The sequence below is a fragment of the Rhinolophus hipposideros genome (assembly GCF_964194185.1).
Source record: "Rhinolophus hipposideros genome assembly, chromosome: 10".
Taxonomy (NCBI): domain Eukaryota; kingdom Metazoa; phylum Chordata; class Mammalia; order Chiroptera; family Rhinolophidae; genus Rhinolophus; species Rhinolophus hipposideros.
This window is the reverse complement of record NC_138056.1, coordinates 34,930,591-34,956,102: the sequence shown is the minus strand read 5'-3', so window position 1 is coordinate 34,956,102 and position 25,512 is coordinate 34,930,591. Positions and strand designations below refer to the sequence as shown.

General features: G+C 44.6%; 1 protein-coding gene across 12 annotated transcripts in view; it reads right to left on the bottom strand.

The window, feature by feature from the left end:
- Positions 1-25,512, bottom strand: part of LOC308503679 (tryptophan 5-hydroxylase 1) — a 221,256-nt gene that overhangs the window by 153,583 nt on the left and 42,161 nt on the right. For all 12 annotated transcript variants that reach the window (XR_013994230.1, XR_013994231.1, XR_013994232.1 and 9 more), the window contains 2 exons: positions 23,196-23,258; positions 18,915-19,073 (listed from right to left, as the gene is read on the bottom strand). Coding sequence is in view for 8 of the 12 variants with exons in the window: in XM_081063186.1 (XP_080919312.1) it covers positions 18,915-19,073; positions 23,196-23,258 (222 nt within the window). In the remaining 4 variants the exon portion in view is untranslated. The remainder of the gene's footprint in view (positions 1-18,914; positions 19,074-23,195; positions 23,259-25,512) is intronic.

Sequence of the window (25,512 nt, the reverse complement as noted above, 5' to 3'; positions counted from 1 at the left end):
TGTAAAATGGGAATAATAACATCGACCTTGTAGGGCTGTTGCAAAGATAGTTTTGCATAAAGTGCGTGACACGCAATAGTAAATGTTAGCCACTATTACTGTGATTCCCTTGAACTGAATGCCACAGCCTCATCACGGATGTCCATAGTTCCAGCCACAGTTTCCACCAATTTGTCAAATCTTCTTCAGCCAACTCTTGTCTACCAATGTCTTAGGGTCAAAGCCTCTACTGATAATCCAGGAAAGGGAAAAGCACTTAAGTCTCTGTCACGGAATTCTGGATTTTTGTAAGATTCAAGAGAGGCTTCTGAAGTACTGCACAATACAAATCCATTAAAGCTAAGAAAAAAGAAGAAAGCAGGAGAGGGGAGCAGTGGAGAGAGGTGAAGCAGATGAGCTGGAGAAGGGAGGAAGCTTTAACCTAAGACTCAGAAGACCTGGATCCTAACCTGGTTTCTCTTCTAGGTCACACGGCCTTGAACAGGTCCCTTTCTCCTCTAGGGGCCTAGTTTTCCCATGCATAAAATAAGAGGGCTGGAACAGATGACCTCTGACACACCTTCCTGATCTAAACTTTAACAAATGATGTCTAAAAACCTTCAGTGTCAAAATGAGTGGTGTACAATCTAATGTTATTGATGCTTTTGGAATATTTAGTCTGACCAGTGTCCTAAAATAAAACATGCATTTTAACAACAAACACCACCCACAGAGCTCACAATTTAAATAAAAATTGGGACCTGACTGCATATCCTATTATTTTTTAGGGAAATTTCCTTTGTCTCTAAAGTATCACATAATAAAAAGTTTGGGATTTGTTAAAAGTTAATGCAGGAATAAAATTCCCAAACACGGACTGCCCAACTGAAAAGGGGAGAAGCAGTAGCCTGCAAAGACAGTGAACAAAAGGTACGGGACTGGGGAGAATTCATTTATTGAGAACTGACTGTGTAAAACTCTACTTCAGGCACTGACATTAAGTTATATAATTTAACCAACCCTTAATGATAGGTGTGCACCCCATTTTACAGAAAAAGAAACAGATCGCAGAGGTTAAATGACTTGCTCAAGATCATATACCCTGTTCCTCCGAAAATAAGACCTAGCTGGATAATCAGCTCCAACGCATCTTTTGGAGCAAAAATTAATATAAGACCCGGTCTTAGATTACATTATATTATATTTATATTATATTATAAGACCCAGTCTTGTATTATAGTAAAATAAGACCGGGTCTTATACTAATTTTTGCTCCAAAAGACGCATTAGACTGATTATCTGGCTAGGTCTCATTCTCAGGGAGACACGGTAGCTAGTAAGTGGCAAAGCTGCAATAACAATGACAATCACACTAATAGCTGATATCTTGAGAGCACTTATTTCATGCTAAACTCTTTCCACGGATTAGCTCACAAAAACACCCCCTGAGTACGGATTATTATAACCCTCAAATTATAGGTGAGGGAATTTAAAGTACAGAGAGATGTTAAATCTGGGGCTCAGAGTCCACAGCTGTGAATGGCAGAACTCAGATGGCACCCAGCAGCCTGGCACCAGAGTCAGGGCCCCCAGTAACCGCCCTGCAGAGGACATACCACTTTTCACTGGGTCATATTGCCTGTTCAAAAGTGAACAGTCCAAGGACTTCTGGAGGTTGTTCAGGGTCACAGGGACACACGCACGGGCTATGGGGGCACAAAGAGAGCCCAGCAGTGAGTGGCTGAGTGAGCTTCATCCCTGGCCTACATGGCAAAGAGCAGAGTCCCGAAACATGCTGGGCATACCACACAGCTGCTCCATTTTCACCACTGACTTTATTAGCTGTTAAATTGGGGGCACTGGTGTTAGAAGTCAAGGTAAACTGCACCTGAAGGAGCCTCCAGACGGACCGGCTGCAGGACCATCTGCACCACACGGGGTTGGGGCTTCCCATCATCAGATGTGTGCCTGCTTCTCCCAAACCAAGTGAGGACATCTCAGGAAGCCCCGGTCCTAGGCTGTCCAGTAGCTCCCTTCCTTCCACATAGTCCCTCCCTCCAAATACCTATGCTCTTCAACGCCAGACAGCTGCCCCTTTGTCAAGGGCGTACTCCACTCCCTCCCAGGCCTCAGGGCCAGGCTGTGCCCTGGCCCACAATGCTGGTCAGCCTATAATGCCAGTGGGCCTGCTTGTTCCACCTACAGAACTCCTTCTCACCCTTCAGGGCCTGGCTCCAATGCCGTCGCCTCCCTAAAGCATCCCACCATCCCCCGGTCAAAATGAGCCATCCCTTCCTTTCAGAGCCATTGGCATGGTGCTTGAATCTCTGTCCCAACAACGATTCTATGCTGCCAAGTATAAGGTTATTTGACAACATGTCTTATGTTGCCCTCTTCATTAGTCAAGGTTCTCCAGAGAAACAGAACCAATAGGGTACAGAGAGAGATTTACAAGGAGCTGGCTCACATGATTACGGAGGCTGACAAGCCCAAAATCTGCAGAGAGAATGTCTCCGTTCAAAGGCTCTCAAGCAAGAAGAGCTGATGGTGCCACTTGGAAAGCAGAATAATTCTCTTATTCGAGAAAGGATCAGCCTTTCGTTCTATTCAGACTTTCAGTTGATTAGATGAGGCTCACCCACATTAGGGAGGGCAAAGTGCTTTACTCAGTCTGCCATGTAAATGGTAATCTCATCAGAAAACACCCTCACAGAAATACTCAGAATACTCTGGGCATCCTGTGGCCCGGTCAAGGTGACACATAAAATTAACCATCACACTCACTGAAAGGGTGACAAACAGTGGTCCTCTCTCTCTGTATTCCTCACAGCACCTAGTACAGGGCCTGACCCAGAACAAGTGCTCAGTATTTACTGAAAGAAAAAGGAGTTATAGGCATTGCTCTTACCATGGACTTTTATATGCCACCAAGGACATCAGAGACTATCCCATCCAACTCCCCAAAGAGAAAACAAAACTGAGGAAAATAAAAAAAACGTTTCCCAAGTCACACAGACCACTTTAGAAGCAAAGCCAGGAGTTCACAACATTCAATAAGTCGTGACTGAACACTTTTCGCTATACACCGCGCTGGGAGCCTCAGCGGTGAACAAAACAGACAAAACTCCCTTCCTTCATTGAGCTTACACTGTAGTGTGGGGAAGACAGACAGCGGACAAAACACACGCAGAACTACCCCTGGTAAATGACTTCAAGTGCTACAGAGAAATACAAAGTAGGGAAAGGGAACAGACAGAGCTGGGGAGGGAGGCAGAGACCTAGGACGGGTGCCATCTCCTGACTTTCTGTCTGGGGATTTTCCTCTATAGCATGCCATCTTTCTGAAAGGAAGAATCTTACATTTAAGAGACCTCAGCCAACTCATGAAGGGGCAATGAAACTTGGTCTAACTACCTCTCAGCACTGTGATGAAAAGGGAAACAATAAACATGAAAGCACTTTGTAAACTCTAAATAGAGGTATGAGTAATATATTACGACTATCACTCTTTCTCTAACGCCAGTTTGCAAAGGTCCATCAGGAGAGGCTGGCCCTTGCGCACCTGCTCTGAGGGAGCTGCTCTGGCTGAGTGCTCGGGCTTCCCACTCCTCCAGGGGCCCAGCCAGGGGCACGTCAGGCTGCCACTCACACCCAGCAGCCACTTGGCACCCGAAGAAAAGTCCCTGATTGAGGCTGGTGCCTCTGCAGATGTTTCCCAACTCATTTCACATTCAAACTCCAAAGCTTCTTCGCATACTTTTAGACTCTTATTAATAACGTTTTAAAATGTAGATTGCTGCCTAATCTTAGCTGCGTAATTAAAAAAATAATCTTGCTTCTCTCCCTCCCAGCAAGAAAGAAAACTATACCCCAGGGCTTCTGCAGTGAAGAATCACACCCTGCAGAAAAACTACTAGGACGCTTAAGGGGCAAGGCACAGTGGGGGGAGTTGAAGCCAAGAAGCCAGTCTAATCCCTTGATTTTAGAGAAAATGAAAATGAGGCTGAAGGAGGAGAATGATTTGCCAAAGGACACACAATGTATTTTGGCAGAGCATGAATCAGAATCCCAGTTTCCTGCTTCCCAGTAGACTCTGTCTATTGCCTTGTGGGAAAAGAAAAGGAGGAAGACAGACTAAGTTCTTGGAGGGTAAGAATCTTACCTATGTGATTCTCGTCACTCAGTGAGCACTGTTCGCCCAGAGAAATAGCCATAGGTTTCAAATGTTCAAGAGGATCATGGGAACAAGTTTCAAAATCCTTTATATTCAGTTTAGACTCACAGACTGTCACAGCAAGACAGGACCACAGGGCACTCTAATCCAACTGTCTGCTTCCAACTGGGAAAAGGGAGGCCCAGGAAGGAAAGTGACTTAACTACCTGTGGTCAAATCGTGAGTTAGAAGCAAAGCAAGACTAGATTCCATGCTGCCCTGACTTCGAGCACATCCTGTCCACAGCTTCTTACAAAAACACCAGTCAATCTCTCAAAGTTTCCATTGCTACCTGCAGTTACCAAAGTCTTCCTGGGCTCCTTGGAGAACAGGAAAGAACAGAGACAGGTGAGGCCCACAAAGTCCCTTACTGCCTATGTCCCTGAGATGGCTTCTTGGAAGACCTAACACATCCCTACCCCCCTCTCCTCGGGATTCTCCTCTCCCTACCTAGAACTGCTGCTCCTAGCCCGGACTTCAGTTACCGTCCATTGCAAAAGATCATCAGCAGTTTTCATCTCTGTGAAGTTACAAAAAAAAAGAAGTGGGGGAAAAAAAAAGGCCAAGCACTGCACCCAGCTGTTCGTGAGGCCGAGTTTTCCACTGATGACGATGACTCATGGCGCCCGAGCTGGAGGCTGGAGCTGGGAATGAGCCTTAGCGAGGGAACGCTGCAGTTCACAAGTACGCCTGGGCCTGCACTGGAATGCTTGAGTTCCTTCAGTAAAACCCCAGCACCTGGCTGTGGGAACAGCGCCCCCTGCAGACCACCGTGTGGCCTTGCAGAAGCAGGACCAGAGATGACCAATAAACTGGGGCTAGCAATCCTGCAAAGCAAGCCAAGGTCCCACGTCTGAAACCCCAAGAGATCCCACAACCCCCCAGAAATACTATTTGCATCCTCAGCTCCCGAAGAGAAGCTGGCTTTTGGTTAACCGGGGCCCAAATTAAGATCTTCAAACAAGGGAAACAAAGGTTGCCCCCAATCTGTTGGAGGGCAAATAATTCACCCAGGAGCAGAAGCAAGGAGGGAAGGGAGCTTATCCTGGGATGCCAGTTCACGGTCACCCAGTGACAGCTTTTTGGGACATGACTTTGGATGGTACCTCTCAAATTTTTTCTAACCCCACCCTTGGGAACTCTCCCAGGTTCTTCAAGAGAGGTGGGTATAAAAGACTGATTGGAGTTCTAATAGAACTGCACTCACGGACAGGGGAGCACCCTCCCACCTCCACAGGTGAGGACGCCGCAAGGGAGAGACTGAGCAGCAGGACAAGGTCAGGAAGAGTCCTCGGAACTGACGTCCACTCCACTCCCAAAGCTTTGAGGATGTGCCACTTGTACCAAGCAGCGGCAGTACCGAGCACCACCTGAGCAGTCCACTAAGGAGCACCCTTATGATCAGGCACCCATCCAGAAAGGGAAGATAGTCAGGAGACTGGGAGTCCCAATAATTTCGAGGTAAGGGACTGAGGGAGGCGTGGGCTCAAAGTCCACTGTCAAAGCTGGTGGGCAGTATGGCAAGAACTGAAGTTCTATTCAAATTGCTTATCTGGAGGTGCATGGCCTTGTGGTAAAGAGCCACCAGTCCAGATCCATGGTGGGACAGCCTGTCTTTCCCTTCCACATCTACAAATGTCCCTCCCACTCTCCTCTATTTCCCATCTGTCCCTCAGGCCCTAGAAGAAGCACCCTTTACCAGCACCACACCTGCCAAGAAACTCCAAGTCACCAATGTGACCTTCTGTAACAATCACAGGGTTCAAGGCAACCTTCCCATGGCCTTCACCCTCAGTCACAGCAGACACAGTAAGTACCAGAGCTTCCTTGGAGCGGCTGACTTCCCCGTGGTCAGGGACTGGGAAAAGCATCTGCTACACAGGATTTTTCATTTCCCAGGATCAGCTCCAACCCAGTCAGCCGAGCACTGTTCCCATGGAGCATCTGCCAGGACTCGGGAAACAGCCGTGTTACATAAAGGGACTGGTGTAACGCAATGGATTCAACTGGGTTCTTCCTCTAGACGAAGCCCTTGAAGTCTCCCTGAGGAGGGTCCACATGGGGCCATGCAGGGATCCTCGAGACCCTAATCCTGACTCTGCCTGTGTTAGCTGTGGCACATCTCCCTAGGCTTGTTTTCTTAAACGTCAAAGAAACATAAGATGGTCCCTTCCAGCATTATAATTCCATGACTTACTGTTTTCACCAAAATGGCAAAAAAAAAAAAAGAGCTTACTTTGATATTAATTTTATACTATAGGATTAATTTAAAAAAAAAAAAAAAGCAGTGCCTTCATATTTGTGGGCTTAAAAGACAGCAATGATGAGTGAAGCCGCAGACGCTGGGGCTGGCTGAAGGCAAGTGCACAAACGAGAAGCCAAAGGTTAGAACCTTGTAGGAGGCCAGGCAGCAAAGGCCTAAGCAAAAGTAATTTCACCGGGAAGCAGTACTATTAATGACCCCTGCCCGTGAACACTGTCACTTCCAGATTACAAAGTGCTTTTACTTCCACTTCCAGGATATTCCTCAAGCCGCCCAACACCCTCAAAGTTGACACGGTGATGTCACTGACCTCCATTTCACATTGAGCAAAGTAAGGCTGAGAAGCTAGATAGGGTGAGTCCATGTCTCTTAACGGCTCTTCAGTTTCCTCACCTGTAAATTGGGAGTGAGCCTCACTTGGCAAACTTTGTCAGGATTAAACAGTAGATGGTTTTGGAAAGCCCTGGCGAGACGCCTGGCACTCAGTGCATCCTTGCAAAAGGTGAGTAACCCTTCCCCATACCCCTCCAGCTCCTTAGGGAGGTATGGGACGAGCCTCTAAGCTGCTCATCTTTAGGCCCCTCGGAAATGCTTCAAGATGAAAAAGGCAGAACTGCGGCTTCCTCAGTGACCTTCCACATGGCCTGAGACGACTTCCCAGAGGCCGAGCAAAAAGCCAGATAATTCCAGTCCCCACCTCTCTCGTGGATTCTAATAGTCACCCCAGCTCATGGGGGAATGGGGTTCCCCTGAGAATCCAGAGTACGCTGAAATCAGCCACAGAGATGAGACCTGAAGCGAAAAGTAAGCATGAGGCCTCAACAGGGGATTCTGGACAAAAGCCACCCTGAGGCAGGGCCTCGCCTACACTGGTCGGCTCCCCCACAGAAACCTTGCGCTGCTCACAGAATAAAGCCTGAATAAGGTCCCATGCCTATTATACTTGAATGTTTCCGGTCCCTTTTCATTCTGTCTGGCTGCATGTTACACAGAATATACCAGGGTGCACTTCCCAATTCTACACCTTTGTCTGCAGTATTCCTTCTGCCTCCCCTCACCTTTGTCTAGTCAACAAATATTTGTTGACTAGCAGAGTGAAGGAATGAAGGAAAAAACGTGTGAGTGAGTGAATGACATAATAGATCCCTGTGAGGCAAGCAAATTAGGGATCATGATTCTCACTTAACAGCTGAGGAAATGCAGTCCCAGAGAGGCTAACTGACTTGCCCAAGATCACACAGCCAACAAGCAGCCAACTGAGAACTTGAACCTGGCTCATCAGGACTACTTTGGCCACATCCGGCTTCCTCCTGAGGTAAAAAGTCACTTTCTGATTAGGAAAAAGCTGATTCAAGATTCCTCAAAATGGGCCATTTCATCTTAGCACACATCCGAGAGCACTTTAAGGCGCTGGCTGTCACTATGATTATTGAGAGTTCCCATGAGATAGGCAAGGTCCCCTGACAAAGGGCAGGCACAATGCCATCTGTCAAGAACCTAAAAATGATGGCGAAATTACAGGCCAGTCACTTAAAGCTCACTTTCAGAGAGAGCTCCTGGAACAAATCAATCCCGCCAGGAAAGAGGAAAAGGATTCCTTGAATGGAAACTGAGCCCTCTGCCAGGGACCACTGAGCTTCCCAGACCATCAGGCGAACTTGCAGAATGGCCGGTGCCCCCACCCACAGCAAGACATGCAGGAGCATAGCTGACCCCCACACCCTGGGACACCAGGCAAGGCTGTCAGCCTCAGGGAGCCAAGGCTCTCAGCCCTGGGCTTCTCCAAGAAGGTGGGAAGAGCACAGGGCCACAGGCTGGGTCTCCTGAGCACAGCGACTAAAAAGGGCACAGCGTCCACATCCAAAAGCTGCAGCCATCCTGTGCAACAAGGCTGCACGAAGCCTCTCCCCTACACCAGGGGAGTTCCAGGGGTGAATAAAACAGACCGAGTCCCTAACCCCGTGGGGCTCACATTTGATGAGGTGAGAGTGACAACAAATAAGTAAACAATAGTGATACTATGGTTTCAGGCAATGAAAACTGCTACAGTGACAAATACAGCAGGGTGGGTGGCTGGGACAGGGTGGTGAAGGCTATTTTCGATGGGGTGGACATGGAGGGCCTCTATGAGAGGTGACAGTTTGGGCAGAAAGCGATGGAAGTTTGGCAACAGCTTGTGGGGATCAAAGAGACGAGCACTCCTGACAGAGACGACTGCTAGAGGACAGGCACATGGAGGAAAGGTCCTTAACCTCCTCTCAGAAGGCGGCATGCCCCCAGCCATTACCCCCTAACCTGCTCCATGAACGCCTGCCCTTGACTGCTTTCAGGCCTTCTCCCCTCTTCCGGCAGCCTACCACAAGTCCCTCACAAGCTCTCTCCAGAGAAGAGAGAAAAATATTTGTTCTCCCTGCTCGAAAGCCTGGGAGTCCCTTGCTACATTTCCAGTGCAGACATTTTAAGGGGAGATAACATGATGAAATGAAATGAATATGGCCTTCGACATCAGACAACATGGTTCAAGTATCTGCTTTGCTCAACTAACAATGTTATTGTAAACAAGCCACTCAGCCTCTCTGAGCTTCAGTTTCCTCACCTGGAATGCAAGGGACATGCACCCTACCTCAGAGGGCTATGAGGAGGATGTAAGTGACAGTAGCTGGGAGAGCACCTAGTCCATGGTAAGTGCTTTGCAAGGGTTGGTTCCTTGCAAATTAAAATAAAACATTTTGTTCAACCAATTGTGCTAACTCATGTCTTACAGCAGCATGCCTCTAGCAAGGCCCATCTGTTGGGTATGGGGGCTGTGAGATGACCCTTGGTGAAGGTTCCATCACAGCACAGCCTGATGGGAAGGCCTTGGCCAGGAAGAGAATGGGGCAGACAGGAGGGAAAGAGAAAGGACAATGCATGCTGCCCTTACTGGAGATAAGAGGGTATATGTACATCATTAGGACCAGACACTCAAAGAAACCAGGATCAGGGCAGACAGTTACCTGCTGTCCTCTTCCCTTCCCACCTCTGACTCACTGGCCCAGGGCCCAGGGCCCAGGCCCTTGTCTCCTGGCTCTCCTGTGGGGTAGCCAGCTAGAGGCCAAAGCGATTACAATTCTTTTCACGATTCTTTTCACAAGCCAGGAGGCAATTGGGTATTAACTCATGGTGAGACCTTAGGTAGCCCCTTTCCCTCTCTGGGCCTGAGTTCTCACATCCATAAAAAGAGGGGAAGGCCTGGGTGACCTCAGGGGGTCCTTTCAGCTCTGACCTTGCTAATTCTGACTGGAGGCTGGCCCTACCCACCTCGCCCCCAAGGCTGCCTGCCTGCCCACTGCTGCCATCTGGTGGCCCTCCAGGGCCAGCTGCATTTGGCTTTGACCAGGCCCCCAACAAGCCCCTTATTCAAATATACCTATTTCTAAGAGTGAATCTTGCTTCTGCTTCAGTTGGACACACACTGCACTTCTCTGGACCACAGATCAATGGGTATTCATTGCCAAACACAAAAGCCAAAAATAACGCCAGAACTTCATCTCTCTAGCAGAATGACACACCGCAGCTGAGAATCTGACCTCCCTGCGGAAGGAGAGGAAGTGCCCAAGGTCGCACAGCTGCCTGGCTCCCAGACCATGCACAATTCCCCTGTGCTACAATGCTTAGGGCTGGTGGGCATCCTGGAAACCAACAATAAAGTCAGCCCAGGCTAAGGAAACAAAGACTTTGGAAGGTGGGAAACACATTTGTCAGGATTCCTTGCAAACCTCAAGAAATGATAAGATAGGACATGTGAACATGTGAGCAATGCGTGCAGACATTCACTGGAAATAAATAACAAATTGGAGGTGCCCAGGGCATTGCCTAACCTTGGAGGGCCTCGTGCACAAGGACACCTGCAGGCCTCCAAGTCACCAGCACAGCCTGGATTCTCGGCTGTGCAACCCACCAGAGGGAAAGGAAGACACGCTGGGGTAGCAGCATGTGTCTGCATGTGTTGCCCCACTACATGAGTTCCTCACGGTAGGCACAGCTTTTCTGCTCTGTCTCCAGGCCTCTCGGCACCTGGCCAGAGAAGCCCAGGAAAGGTGTGTAAGGGCAGATCCTTTAGATTCCTGCACAATCGTGGGAACTGTCCACCCTTTGTGGACTCAACTGAGCACACTCTTGGCTCTGTCTGCTGCCTTCTTCTAAATCCTACAGTGCAGACCTTGAAAAAACATATTGTGTAACTTTAAGTAGGTCACTTGCCTTTTCTGCCCTCTGTTATCTCACATGTGCAGCAAATGGGGTTCTACTGGATGATCTTCAAAGTCCTTTTAATTCTAAAGTTCTAGAATTTGAAACCAAATCAAGGCAAATCTAGGCTATGCTTCACCTGCAGAGCAGATACCAGCAAGGAGGAAGCAGTCAAACAATGCTTCCCTCTAGCGGGTTAATGCTGTCACTACACCCTCTCAGCTCAGCCCTATCACTCAACTCCATTGAATCCCTCCTGATCTCGGAACAGGAGAAATCCATTTGCAGCCAGGGGCAAAGGAACAGGAGAAAAAGCAAGGACACCAGACTCCAGGAACCAATGCGGCCTGAGTAGGTTCCAGACCAGTGGAGAAATTCTCCATCTTCAGGAACAAGTATATGCTGTACTCAAAGGACCTTTCGTGACCTCCAACTCCTCTCCAGATGAGGAAACCAAGGCTCAGGAATGTTCAGAAGGGACTTGCTTGAGGTCACAAAGCTGACTCACAACTCAGCCAAAAATAGATCCCCGCTTTCCTGCCTACTACCGTCTCTTGCCTCTTTTCCATGCGGCCTCCCAATGGAGACCCGTGGAAGTGATTTGTCAAGGACTTCTACATAGCAATGGGTGGCAAAGGGGCCAGTGCCCTGCACTGAGGGGCAAGAAATTTTACTCATTAACTTTAACCTTTGTATGGGGGAAATAATCAGACTGCAAATTACATACTCAGCATAGAAAAGATAAAAGAAAAAAAATTCACTCATCAACCCACCAATCAGAGATAATATTCTGGTATATTTCCTTCTAGTCTTTTCTACAAAAACATCCTTAGTGTAGTAACTTATTGTAATCTACTCTTTTTACTTACTGTATCATAAGCATATTCCTCTGTCATTAAATATCCTTCTAAAACATTCCAGTTAATGGCTATATATTCCAACAGATGGTTGTACCATAATTTATTTAAGCAATCTCACCACAGTTTCATTTGTTTCCATGCATTTGTTTTTGCCATTATAAATTAGGCTGCAATGAATGGCCATATTCTTAATATTCTAACATCCGCAATTATTTCTTTAGGCCCGTTTTAATTTTTTGCAGGATAAAATTTCAGAGCTGGAATGGCTCTTAGAGATCATTATGTCCATAACCTCCAATTGCTTAGATGGGCAGAAGGAGGCCAAACAATTTTGTGTTTTACCAGAGGACAAAGAGAAAGCAACAGAACTACGTCACAAACCCTCTACCCATTAAAATGTGACCTTCCTGAAGGATTTCATACCCTCTCTGGTCACCCTCACCCACACTGACTTCTTCTTCCCCTGAAACCCCAGAGCATTTGGTCTCCAGGCCACCCCTCTGGCTCTTTGTCACATTCTTTTTTATTCTTCTACTAAATATTTCATTTTTTCATCCAATACAAGTTCCTGAAGGTGGTTTGGGATTTTATTATTCCTCTGTATTCTGTAGCACGGTGCTGTATACGTGTAGGTAGGCATTCCACAAACACCTGCTGAAAGGTCAAGGACAACTAAGAATTTCCTCCCTTACTCCTTGGGAGAGTCACTGACAAAAGTTGGAGAAAGATGCTTCTTTGAAGAGTAAAAGAAGTCTAGTTAGTGAGTGAGAGCATTCTGAGATACATACAACTTGGAATTAGAGCAGCAGATTTGGGGACAAAAGATTGGGTTGAAGTGTCAGCTCTGCCCATTTATGTGAACCAGGGCAATGGTTAACCAATCAGGGACTTGTCTGTGAAGCAAGGATGATAACACCCTTCGTGTCAACTTAAAGTGAGAAAATGAAAATGAACGCACTTTATAGTGATAAAAGTGGTCCATGAGAGCTACGATTGCTATTGTATTATCATAAATGGAAATACAATTGCTTCTGTGAACGCTGGCATGGTCTCCTGACTCTCACTCCTGGGAGACCATCTCATTAGTTTCGACTCCATGCACAAACCCATTAAAGGGATCTATGGCTACATATTTCAGGTAAGAATCAGTGTTTTCTTGAAGCAGAACTTCATGTACAGAAGGAATTATTATTCCTGGTTCAGGTCCATGCATTTGATGAGTTAAGGCCTCCCTACTTCCTCATCATCTCTGGAGAGAATGCGACAAGGTGGAAAGAGCACTGGAGCAAGAGCCATGAGACCTGAGTTCTGTTCTAGTTCCTTCGCTCACTCCCGGTACTTCCCCCTCTTCAGCCCTCCATTTCCCTGTCTCTGAACGGGAGTCAAGCCAGATGAGCTCCAAGTTCTCATCCCCTCCTGACAGTCTAAGGATTCTAGGATAAAAACGAATGACTTTAATACTAAGCAAAACTATCCATTTCAAAATAGGCCTTTGGGCTCAGTTTGACTTTCAACCATCGGGTTTTCAAAGTTCTAAGGCACAAACAGTATGAATTCCAAAGCACCTGCTTTAAATAGAGCCCATGAGGTCAGAATCTCCCTGAGCTCGGTTGAGGTTTCATGATATATGGTCCCAAAGAAGATGGAGTAATATACACTGTCACCTTATTCTGGAAAGGATTTTGGCCCCAAAACAGAAAATGCAGCATTAGGTATATTTATAAACCCAGTTTCGTGTGAATCAATGGTTGGGCTTGGATTTCACTAATGCTTAGACATCAAATGCAACAAAATATTTCTTGGTCTGTGACAATTGAAGAAAGGAGAGTGGTCCTTTCCACCTATGCCATGCAATTCCCCACTTTAGAGAAAAAGAAGAATAAAAAATATCTCAACTAAAGGATATAACTAACAAGCGGGAGGACAGTGACGGCAGGAAAAAATTTTACTGAAAAGTAGAATTGGATTTCTAGCTTAAATGTGGCCATAAAATCACTTTGTCTCCTCTCCGTTTCAGTCTTTTAATTTGCCAAGTTTCTTCTTCCATCTCTGATTCTCTAAAACTCCTAAGACTCTAGGACTTTCTTAGGTGACACTGAAGAAAGCAAAGAATGTCAAGCACTCTATATTTGTACTTTTTCAATCCATCGCCTTTGTGAGACCACAAGGCTACTTTGGGATACTGCATGACTTAGGGCAAGCGTCCAGCATCCCCAAAGCAAGCAACCCGATTCTAGACGTTCTGACCGACCCCACATTAACGTTTGGATCTTGTGTAAATCATTCCCCTTGAAATTCTAATCACCAGCAAGCAGCACTTAGCATTCAGAAGCAATGATCTATCTGTACTCTCCAGGAGAGTCCTGAATTAACCTGCTACCTATCCAGAGACATTCATAGCCAGCCCTGCAGAGACCTCTGTCGGAAGGAAAAGATATGGGGCATCTGACCTTCAGAGATGTCCAGAGTTTCAAAGGGCAAGCTAATGTGTCCTGAACCGACACATGAGCCCAGTGCTATGCTGGATGCTGGAAGCTTTAATACTTTACTTCATTTGTTCCTCAGACAAGGTCAGCAATATTTTCCCATTTTCCTAATGAAAAAATAAGCTCAGAGGAGTTAGGTTTATTCATTTGTTCAACATGTATTGAATACCTACCTTGTATGTGATGTGCCAAGTATTTTGCTCAACACTGAGGATACAATGCTGAGCAAAACAAACATGGCCCATGCCCTAATGGAGCTTACAGTCTAGTGGCAGGGGGAATTAGTCAAAGAATCCTACAAAAAAATAGTACAAAGGAGAGGTTGTAGTGCTCTGAGAACAGGTAAAAGGGAAGAGTGTCAAGAGAAGGCCTCCCTGAGGAGGCAATGACTAAGTTGAAGTCTTAAAAAATAAATAAATAAATATAAATAAATATATATATATATACACACACATAAAAGTCAAAATGCAGGGATAAGTGTGCCAAACAGGGAACATCAGGTGCAAAGACCTGACAGTGGGAAATAAATGATGCATTCAAGGTACCAAGAAAAGGCCAGAGTGGAGGTCAGCTGGAGATCAAGAGCTAGCATGGTAAGAAATAGGGCTGAAAAGGCAGGCAGAGGACGGGCCATACAGGATCACTACGGATTATATTTTTTATCCTAAGAGCAAGGCAAGCCATTGGAATGTGAAACAATGGGTTTGAAGAGACCTTTCAACTGAGGCATGGAGAACAGACTGGAAGGGAGAGGAAGTGAGTGTGGGAAGATGAGGACACCAGGCAGAGACCATGCAGGATCCAGGCAAGAGGGGACAGTAGACTGAGCTACAGCGGCCACAGAGATGGAGAGAGGTGCAGCCGCCTACAGCCACACACTCAGGAAGCTGACAGCTGAGAGTCAAACCTAGCCTGTCCGACTTCAAAGCCCATGTTTCCCTCTGTGTTGCCATTTAGTCATTTATTTGGCAATTAGTTACTAATTATCTGCTCTGCAGCCCGCCTGTGCTAGGTGCTGGGGTACAGCCACGAACAAAACAGACGTGGTTCTCATGGAACTTACAGTCTAGACATTAAACAAGTAAGAATACAGACAGATGTATAGTTACAAACCGGGATGAGTACCATGAAGGAACAACAATGTGATCCGAGATTTTAACAAGGAATATTACCTATGTGGCCACGACGATCTTCCAAACTATTGATAACAAAAAAGAGCCCCTTGCCAGCGCATGTGAGTGACAGACTGCAGGAAACTGCCTATCGGAGCTCGGTATGGAGCAGCACATCCCTGGGCGGCTTGAGCCCTCCGGGGAGAAGCTGGTATGTCTTCAGTGCTGCGCAGATCCTGCTGAAACAGAAGTCTTTCTAAAAGCAACTGCTAACTGCTTCATATACTCACATACTCGTATCCCAACCTCAGGCACTCCTCACGCATGTATGTACAGCATTTTACAATTAGTTAGGATCTTTCACACAGATTCATTCATTTGAATCTCACGGCAGCCCTGTGTAGAATGCAGGCAGGTTTGAATATCCTACTTGAGAGATGAGGAAATGGAGGCCTTGACAGGTGACCTGACTTAACCAAAATCACCAAACTAGGAAGGCACCCAGACCTGCCATCCAGCTCTCACTTGCGTCAGGAAATCATGAATCTCAGATGAGACAGCTGCAGGTCACTGAGCCTGGATAAAGTCACCCAGGAGTGCCATGAAGTTCCTGAGAACAATGATCAGGGACATTAAGCAGCTTGGGAAAGGTTTCTAGAATGCGGCGCCACCAGCCTGAGACACAGGTACCCTTGCCAACTTTCCCAGATTAGAACAGGTTCGCTTGGACTCTTTCCAAGAGACTCTGACTAACAGAGAAAAGAATTTTTCCATCGCAAATGCTGCAGGCAAGCACCAGACTCCTGAAGCATGGGGGCAGAGACTGCATCCCGGATTCCTATAGAGACAACCTGTAAAGTTATCCTGACACCGTGTGACTGCCCAGCTAAGTACCTACCACTGGGGATGTCAGTCTTGGGCAGCATTTCTCAATCTTGGCCTGACTATCATTTGGGGCTGGCTATTTCTTTGTTGTGGGGGTTGCCCTTGCATTGTGGGATGTTTAGCAGCAACCCTGGATTCTATCAACTAGATGCCAATAGCACCACCCCCTCTTGTGACAACCAAATATGTCCCCAGACATTACAAATGTCTCCTGGGGGACAAAAATCACCTGTGGTCGAAAATCACTGGTCTAGGGCCTATGGAGCAGGGAAAGACGAAGTCCACTCACTCCCTTTGCTCTCATCCTAACTCATCCCAATTTACTGGACAGATATATGGTCACTGTGCATACACTCTTTCTATCACACAACTAATGCCTTCCCAAATGAGACTGAGAACAGCCTCTGTGCTAATGCAGCCTGAAGGTAGGTCCGAGGAACAATTCACCACTGGAGCTTGTGAAAACTAGAGTTAAATACGTAAAGCCTTGTTCCACTAATGAGCTGCTTTTGACCCTGTGAGAAAATCTTGTTCCCATTAGCAGGAACAGCTAAGTCTGACTAAACTAGAGGCCCTGGTGAATCAAATAGCAGAAGACTCCCACTTACCCACAATTCAGTACAACAACAAGGACACTCAAATATCCCATGGATTTAGGAGAAAGGGGAAAGTGACAAAGCACATAAACAAGAGATCTGAATTAACAAGTTCATTAAACAGCTGAAACATTACCCAAAAAAAATCACGCTCTCAAGTGGAGGTGGAGACCTGAAGCTAAGCTCCAAGGCCGCTGGGTGACTCAGTGTCACATATGTGGGTTCCAACTTCCCACCCCGAGGGCTGGGCTGCTGGCCCAGACATGGAAATCAACACCAGTTACAAGGCTCAAAGCGAGAATTAAAGAAGCGGCATCTTTGCGACTTTCATCAGTCAGCTACCTAACTAGTTAGAGTTTACCGACAGACTCAACCAAATTCACCACCATTTGATAGTAAGTGTATTTCACTGCACTGCAATTCTCTGAAGACTAACTAACCACGAAACACCTACCTGTTAACCCCCAATTACTCACACTACTGCTAGTTTCTATACTATTTATGCACGCTGTACTTACACGTAGCTCTATGGTTGCACATCTCATACTGCAACATACTGAAATTTGGTAACAGGTCTGTCTCCCCTAGGGAACACTGGGCTCCTTGAGTTTCTATCTAGCACAAGGCATGGTACATAAACAGAGCCTCACCATTTGTATGATGGGCGGATGGACGGATGGATGGTAACGTCTTCCATCTCTATATTCTTAGACTGAAGCCCGTCTACATGCTAGTAGGAAGGTACGGCCCATTTTTCTCTCCTCTGTTTCCCCAAGGCTTATTATTATTATTAGCACATGGCTCAGTAAGTTCCCAATAAACAATTTCCAATTTGGTTGGACTCTTGAATCCAAAGAGACAAACTGAAGCCTTCTGTTCATGAACTAGTGAGTCCAAGGAAAGGGGTGAGAAATCCTAGCTGTGTACCTTGCCTCATACCTATATGAATCTGTTTAGTCTCTTTTAACTAGAAACAATTTAATGCAGGCAATGAATACGTTCTCTGCTGGGCAGAGATCAGAGGTGAACAAGACTAATATGGTGCCTTCCCTCACAGAGCTCACTGTCTGGAGGAAAAGAAAGATAGTAACAATTATACAAATAAGCAGTTACTACGCTCAGTGAGTCTCCTTAAGAAAAATTTCTGTAGATGGACCCAGTCTTCAAGCAGTCTGAACCTCCTGGAGGAAAGTCATGATTTTCCTCGAAATGAATGACATACTTTCCTTAGAGCATCCTCTAAAGTGGTAAATATGGGAAGTTTATTATACACCTTTGTTATACAGGTCTCTGTTCCAAAATGATTGTAAATTTTTTTAAAACGACTAATTCAAAGCATCATAGATACGAATACTCCTAAGTCTATGTCTGTGTGTTCAAATGTGTAATATGTGTGGCTTACCAAGGATAACTGAAGCTGACCTGAAGACCTACAAAAGCCAGAAAGTAATGGAATCACAGTCACCACATATTAGGGAGTCTAGAGATCCCTGTGTAGCTAACGAGCAGGCACAGGCACTCCTGAGAACCCCTGAAGTTCAGAACGCCTTGACATGATAAGTGACCTTAAGAATCAGAAATTGTGTGTCTAGGAAGCTGTGTGAATCAGCAGGAGGTGTAGGAAGGCAGGAAAGAAAAGAAGCCATAAAAACACAAACTCCAAGAACAAAGTCAGGAACGTGAAGTGCAGGAAACAACCGCCCTAAGGGAAAGATGAGAAATAAATGAAGACTCAAGAAAAGACAGACGCTAAAAGCTGGATGGCACGGCATGATAAAGTAACGTCTGAGGGAATATATGAGATGTCTGAATCAATGCCCATAGTTTGTTAAGATTAATAAAAATACAAATCAAAATACCATGCCAACTATGATTCAAAATAATCTCCTGCCTCAATCTTGAAATATTGATCTTTAACGTAACAGTTTCTGCGGCTTTTAATTTAGACGCAGGTGGAAATGCAAATAGAGTCACAAGGCAAACATTCCCCAAAAACCTGGACAACATACTGGGTGATGCTTGCTGCAATGGGCTCCTTCTCAAAACCTCATGGACAAGGGCCAGTAACCTAAACCAGCATTGCCTTTTTGGGTGCAAACTTGTGATCCAGAGAGGAAAGCCACATATCTGGCTGATTGTAGAACCCATCCCAGGTCCTCCCCTTCCTAGTCCTAAAAGCTTTTCATCAATAAAAACCAACCTACTTACTTACTCCTGAGCATTCATAGCTGTTTAGACAGCTGTCCCCCAGCTGCTCTTACCAACCACAAATTCTTCACTGCTCTCTTACCTGTCTGAGCAACCAGGTGTGTCCACCCACTCCAGACAGCAGTGACCTTTTCATTCCGAAAACAATGCGCTTCTATTTCCTGGGGCACAGGAAGGAACGCAGCCTGAGAAGCCAGTTGCCCATGCCTGTTGTTTCCCCAAACATACAGCTTTCCTGCATCTTAAACAAACAGAAGGGGAACAAAAGAGGTCAAGGAATATTAGTCCAAAATGATGGGAAATAACACAAGTCTGAAAAATAAGTGGTTAAAAGAAGTTGTATTATTCTTATGCTGCAATGTTAAGAAAAGCAAAGCAAGATATATAGCATAACAACATCTAGGAGTTTTTTTAAGTCTATAAATAGCAACCAAGGCCAATGTGCTTAGTAGTTTGTCAAGGAATAGGAACGTGTGAGTTTATTTTTTCATTAATTCATTCAACAAATATTTATTCAACATCTACCACGTGCCAGACATATGTTTCTCTATTTTCTACATTTTTTAAACACAGGATTATATTACCTTTTGTTAGGAAAAAAATGTTAACTTTTTTAAACAACAGGTAAAAAGCTGTATTTGTTAAGCTTAAATGTTTACATATAAGACTATTTCACCACACGCCCTGTCCAGCAGACAACATAATGCTACCACATCACATCTGCATAGCACTTAGGCTCACGTGAACCTAACAATACTCCTGTGAGATAAGCAGGAGTGCGACTGATGTTGTGATTTAGTAGAAAACAAGCAAATTCAGAGTCAAGTGACTCTGGCTTCTATTCCTGGATGTGCTAACCAGCTATTGACCGTGGACAAATCACTTCCTCTCTAAGCCTTAGTTTCACCAGCTACAAACTGGAGGTTGATCTAGAAGGGCAGACAGAATAACTGATGACACTGGACAAGAGAGACTGGTGGCTGACGACGATAAACCAGAGGGCACGTGCTTGTCCAAAAGGCATTCACGTTCAAAAAACCTTAACTGGAAGCCAAACAACATGGGGCCACAGGCTATCACTGGGCCTCTGAATCTACAGATTGTGACTCCTTGGATGATCTCTAAGGGCTTTTCCAACCCTAATAGTCTAAGGTTCTACACTGCACTGTATAGCACCCAGTACACACATGTGGCCGCTGGACATCTGAAATATGGCTAGTCCAGACTGAGATGTGGTATAAGACAAAAAAGCACAATGGGATGCAAAGACTTAGTAAAAATCAAAAAGAATGTAGAATCATTAATCATTTTCATATTGATTACACGTTGAAATAATATTTTGGATATGTGGGGTTAGGTAAAGTACATTATTAAAATTATTTCACCTGTTTCTTTTTACTTTTTGGAATGTGGCTCACATTATATTCTATGAGACAGCCCTCTTTTTCTAGAAGATAAATTAATTAAGGCTCAGAGATGTTAAATGGCTTTCCTGATCACGTGGCTAATAAGAAGTCAAATGGGACTAGAAGCCAGGTCTTCTGCTTCCACTGCATGTTGTGACCTCCCAACAAAGCTTTACATTACTGCTTGCCCTAGGGCAGTCTAGCATGTTCTCAAAAACTGACCGTAAGCCAACCAGTATCATTAAACGGCATTCGACCAAGATTCAAGGTTCAAGTCCCAGAGCTACTGCTCCATCACTCTGACACTGGGCACATCACTTCACATCCTGAGCCTCTGCTTCATTAAGTCTAAGATGAGACATTGTAAATCGATGAGCCTTTCTGTCACCCAGGTGACCTTGCAGCACTGACATTCTGCAGTTCTGTGGTGTATTTCAGGCCCAGAGAGATGCCAACCTCCCTGTACTTCACCAGGGCATGCAAAGCATGAGGATTCTTTACAAGAAGGCAGAGGAAGGAGCGCCTCAGAAAAGTCTCAACCTATTAAAGGGCCTGGTTAGCTACCAACAAGCCGCTGACCAGGAGCCTGTGTTTGTAATAAGCCTTCATTTTCTTAGTAAGTCTAAACCACCTTTTTGCAAAGACAAACGTCTTCCACATGCAGATCACTACACTGTTACAAAATTAAATTCTGCTGCAATGCCAAATAGTTACATAATCTTCAACAACTCCAGAGAAAAGATCAGAGAGCGCTGAATAAGACCCAGTGTGTTAATAGCTTGAACTGGACTGGGAAAGAGGGGTATTCATCTTGACAATTTTCAACTGATATTCAAAATATCCAAAAACAATTTATTTTGTAAATATACTAAAAATCACTAGATTGTACATTTCAAAGGGGTGAATTTTAAATATAAATTACATTTCAATAACATAAAAATTCGACATCTAATAAAAACATCTAATTCAACACCTAATAAAAAAAACGAATAAAAATACTCCACATATGAAATAAGCAACTTTACTAATTACAACATTTTTGAAATTGATGTTAGCAAGCAATTACAGCTCTTAGCCTACTCTTATTCTCAAAAAGAGAATGCCTTCCCCCACCCTCATTGACAGAGGGGCAGGAACAAGTTACTTCTCGCCCTGGGGCCTCAGCCTTTCTGTCTATAACTGGCATTCATTTCAGCTCCACTCTTTCAACCTACCGTGTTTCCCCGAAAATAAGACCTAGCCAGACCATCAGCTCTAATGTGACTTTTGAGGCAAAAATTAATATAAGACCTGGTATTATATTACATTATACCCAGTATTATATTATACCTGGTATTTATTATAGTATAGTATAGTATAGTATAGTATAGTATAGTATAGTATATCCAGCATTCTATTCTGTTCCATTCTATTCTATTATATAAGGCCCAGTCTTATAGCAAAATAAGACCGGGTCTTATATTAATTTTTGCTCCAAAAGACACATTAGAGCTGATGGTCCGGCTAGGTCTTATTTTCAGGGAAACACAGTATATATAAATCTACTTATGATGAGACATGGGTTAAACGTAGGTATTTTGTTGTTGTTGGTTGTTTTAAATTCATTAAATAACAAATTATCTGTAGTTCAGAATTTGTAAAGTATTTAAACTCACATTATGTCTGTGCTCTGGAAACAGGACCAACTTCCCAGTTGGAATGCATTGCAAAATTGATGTTGAAGAATGCAGCCACCACTAATTTACTAATTTACATTTACTGTGTGCACACCTGAATTTCCACGTAAAACACTGAGAACACAATGCATGAAAGTCATTTCCCTTTGCTTAAAAATGTTATCAAATATATGGTGATGGAAAGAGAATTGACCCTGGGTAGTGAACACACAATGTGATATATAGATGATGTATTACAGAATTGTACACCTGAAATCTATGTAACTTTACTGACAATTGTCAACCCAATAAACTTTAATTTTAAAAAAAAGAAAGAAAAAAATGTGCATTCAATTCTTGATTGAGAGGTCTTACCAAAATAAATCTTTCAGAGCTATAGTCTTCAAAGTACCAGTAGAGGGCAGGGCAATGTGGGCTTTGAAAGAGATAACCTTTGGAAAAGATAACCTTCACCTTCAGGAAAATGCTGCATTGTCAGTAGAAAGTTTATACTGTACTGTCTGGGTATGTCAAATATATGGATGGACTCATAGCCAAACAGGCATAGTGTGAGAGAGAAAAGCCAGATTAGCTAGAGGGCTAGATCAAAAAGATGGAATAGAGAAATAGAGAAATATATAAAAATATAAAATAGATTAGAAAAATACCTACATAACTAGACTTAGAGATATGTGGATACATAGATTAGAAAGATACAAAGATGAAAGATAAATAAAAATAGATATATACTTAAACTAAAAAAGAGAGTAGATAAATATAGAAAAGAGCAAACAGTGAGATAAATGAAGTAGCAAGATATTGGTGGATTAAACAGGTTTGAGATTAAACAGAGAGAATAGACAGGTAGAGAGCTTAGACACTTATATTAGACACCAAAATAAATTAGGTGGATAAGATAACAATATGGTACATAGAAATTTACTGTTGTTTAAATGACTTGACAATCACAATTACTCTGAGAGGAAGACATAAGAATATAGAATCCCTACTGTACAACAGAAAAAACAAACCCAGAGGAAAGGAATTAAGTCCATGTGAGTGTTTTACATGTATTATCACATTCAGTTCTCAGAACTACCCACAAAGTATTTTATAGACAAAGAAATGGTCTCAGGAGGATTAAGTGACTTGCCTAAGATCACAGCAGTATCTGAATCACAGTGGCATCAGAATTCTGCCTCCAAAACCTATGCTCTTCCCTCTGTCTCCCAATATCACCACTTGAGGTAGAAACACAGAGAATTCTGAACGGTATGTTACACCGAAAGAGCGGGTACCTACCTGTTAGTGAAACTGAGTGATGTGAGCCAGCAGCAACACGTATTGCTTTAGAATTCTCTAGGCCTACAAAAAAAAAATTTCTTTTGAAATGACATTTATAACAGAACAAAATGGGCAGAGAAAGGACTCAGGGCGGGGCCTGGGAGAAACTCTCAGCAGTGCCAGCAGGTCGGAGTCGGCAGCACTGGCCCGTCAGATGGCTAACATGGTGGGGGGACTGGGAAACACCAGGGGATTGAACAAGTACGTATGCTGACTATCCGGAGAGGAAAGACACAGGTGTGAAAAGACAGAAGGCTAGAAGTGACCATGTGATACTGGATTGTAACTGGAGAAATCAATGTAGACTCATGATTTCTAGTAGAGATAGATACAAAGAGATAGGTGTGTATATGTATAAATAAGTGTGTACATGTACATTTCCCAGCTCTATCCACTGAGGGGGTGTAGAAACAATGACATCTCATACATTCAGCTGCTATCAATGTGCAGTCACTGAAATACAAACCCAGGCCTGCTAACAACACACGGGCGGAACTAGAATTTGAACCTGCCTTCCACCTCCAAATACATCACTTTCCTCCCTTTATTACACTGCCTTCACTGACAAGGTACAGTCCTAATCAGCCCTGCTAGAAGTTGTGGTCACTTGGTCTAATAGCAGAGAAATGCAATCTTATTCTATGACTCTTTGTTCTGACACTTCTGTTTAATTAAATACTATCTTAATAAAATGCCCCTCACACCTTCAAGTATCCTCTGGACTGAGAAAGGGACAAAGCAGTTGTGTCTGCCACATTCACCCGAGAGGAAGCGCTGGGACCCCAGTGGCCAGATGAGCATGGGGACAGGCAGGGTTCCAGCTCCAGAACCTATTGCAGTGAAGTGAACATGGGAGAATGAAAAGTGAAAGACCTATTCTAAGGTCTCATCAGAAAACTCCCCCAAATCAACTATGAATCAAAGCTGTGCCCTGAGCAAAATCCAAACAGGTCGTTTCAATCAAATCAAATAAAAATATTTCTAATTCTTTCTAGTTACAGCTTCTATGCTAAAATAGAAAGTAGACACCGTACCTGCCCTTAAAAAGCTCCTGCTCTTTGGTGTGAGAGAAAACATAAATTCATAATAATATAATACACTGTGCCATCCACACGTGAGAAAAAGCATTGGAAGAAAGAAGAGGGAAAAGTCTTTACGGAGAAAGCGACACCCAATCTAGGGCTTGAAAACTTATCAGGATTTCCCCATGGGGAACAGGAAGGAAAAGGAAGAGGTAACAGTTTGCCCATAGGCACAGAAGAATGAGAAAGCAGGCTATGCCCAGGGCACAGTGAATACCCTGGTGAGGCAGGAAAACATGTTTGGGAAGTATGAACTTATATTATGAATGTTTTCAACATCATGTGAAGTGGACTGCCATCCAGCATCCAGTGCCCCCTTCTCCTCCAAGAGTACCCTCCCCAACTCAATCCTTGGGCTTCAAGGTGGGTAACCTCACCCCCATGAAGGGCAGAGCCTCTAGGACTTAGGGAATCAGAATGATCCCACCATCTTGTACATTGCTCCCACCTGCCCCCCCTTCCTACCACCCTCAAAACCCCTCCTTTGTTCTGAGCTAGAGGAGAGTAGTTACAGGTTTCCTGTAAAGGGTTTTCCAACAGCCAACACCCAGTAAACTGAGTCACAAAGTAAGAGAGCAAGAGAGGAAGAAAGGAAGAAGAGGAGATGGAGACATGGTAGTATATACACATACAGAAAGGTCCACACAGTGAGTGTAGAACAGAGGGAGGGAGAGAGAGAGAGAATGAAAATGACAGCATGGAAGAGAGAAAAAGAGAAAGTCCTACAGACTAAGTGACCAACAAAAGATCGACCAACAGACCTGTGGGAAGAACACTTGCTAAATACTCCTCATGTGCCCAAGTAGAGAGATTTCCCCAGGGACACTCTGCCCCCGCCGCACCCCCTCCTGCTTTCCTCTGGGAGAAGGAACTGGGCGTGTGAGGCACAGTCCTTCTGGGTTCTCCCTTTGGGTGCCTGTCTGCAGGGCGCGCCTCCCCCTGTGCTCTCAGCTGTGCAGTAGGCTTATGGCTTATGGACAGTGCAGCTGCTCCAGGGCCTGGTGGGGAACTGCACTGTGGGATTCAGAATGTCAAGGTTCACTATTGCTACATGTGATTTCCAAACACCTAAGTCATGTCTTCCAACCCAGCTTTTAACAGTTCTAGAGTGACCATTTTGATCTCCACATACCTGACTTGCATCTATGTCTCAAAGGGTTCCAAACTCTGGCAGCAAAGAGGGGTGCTTTTAC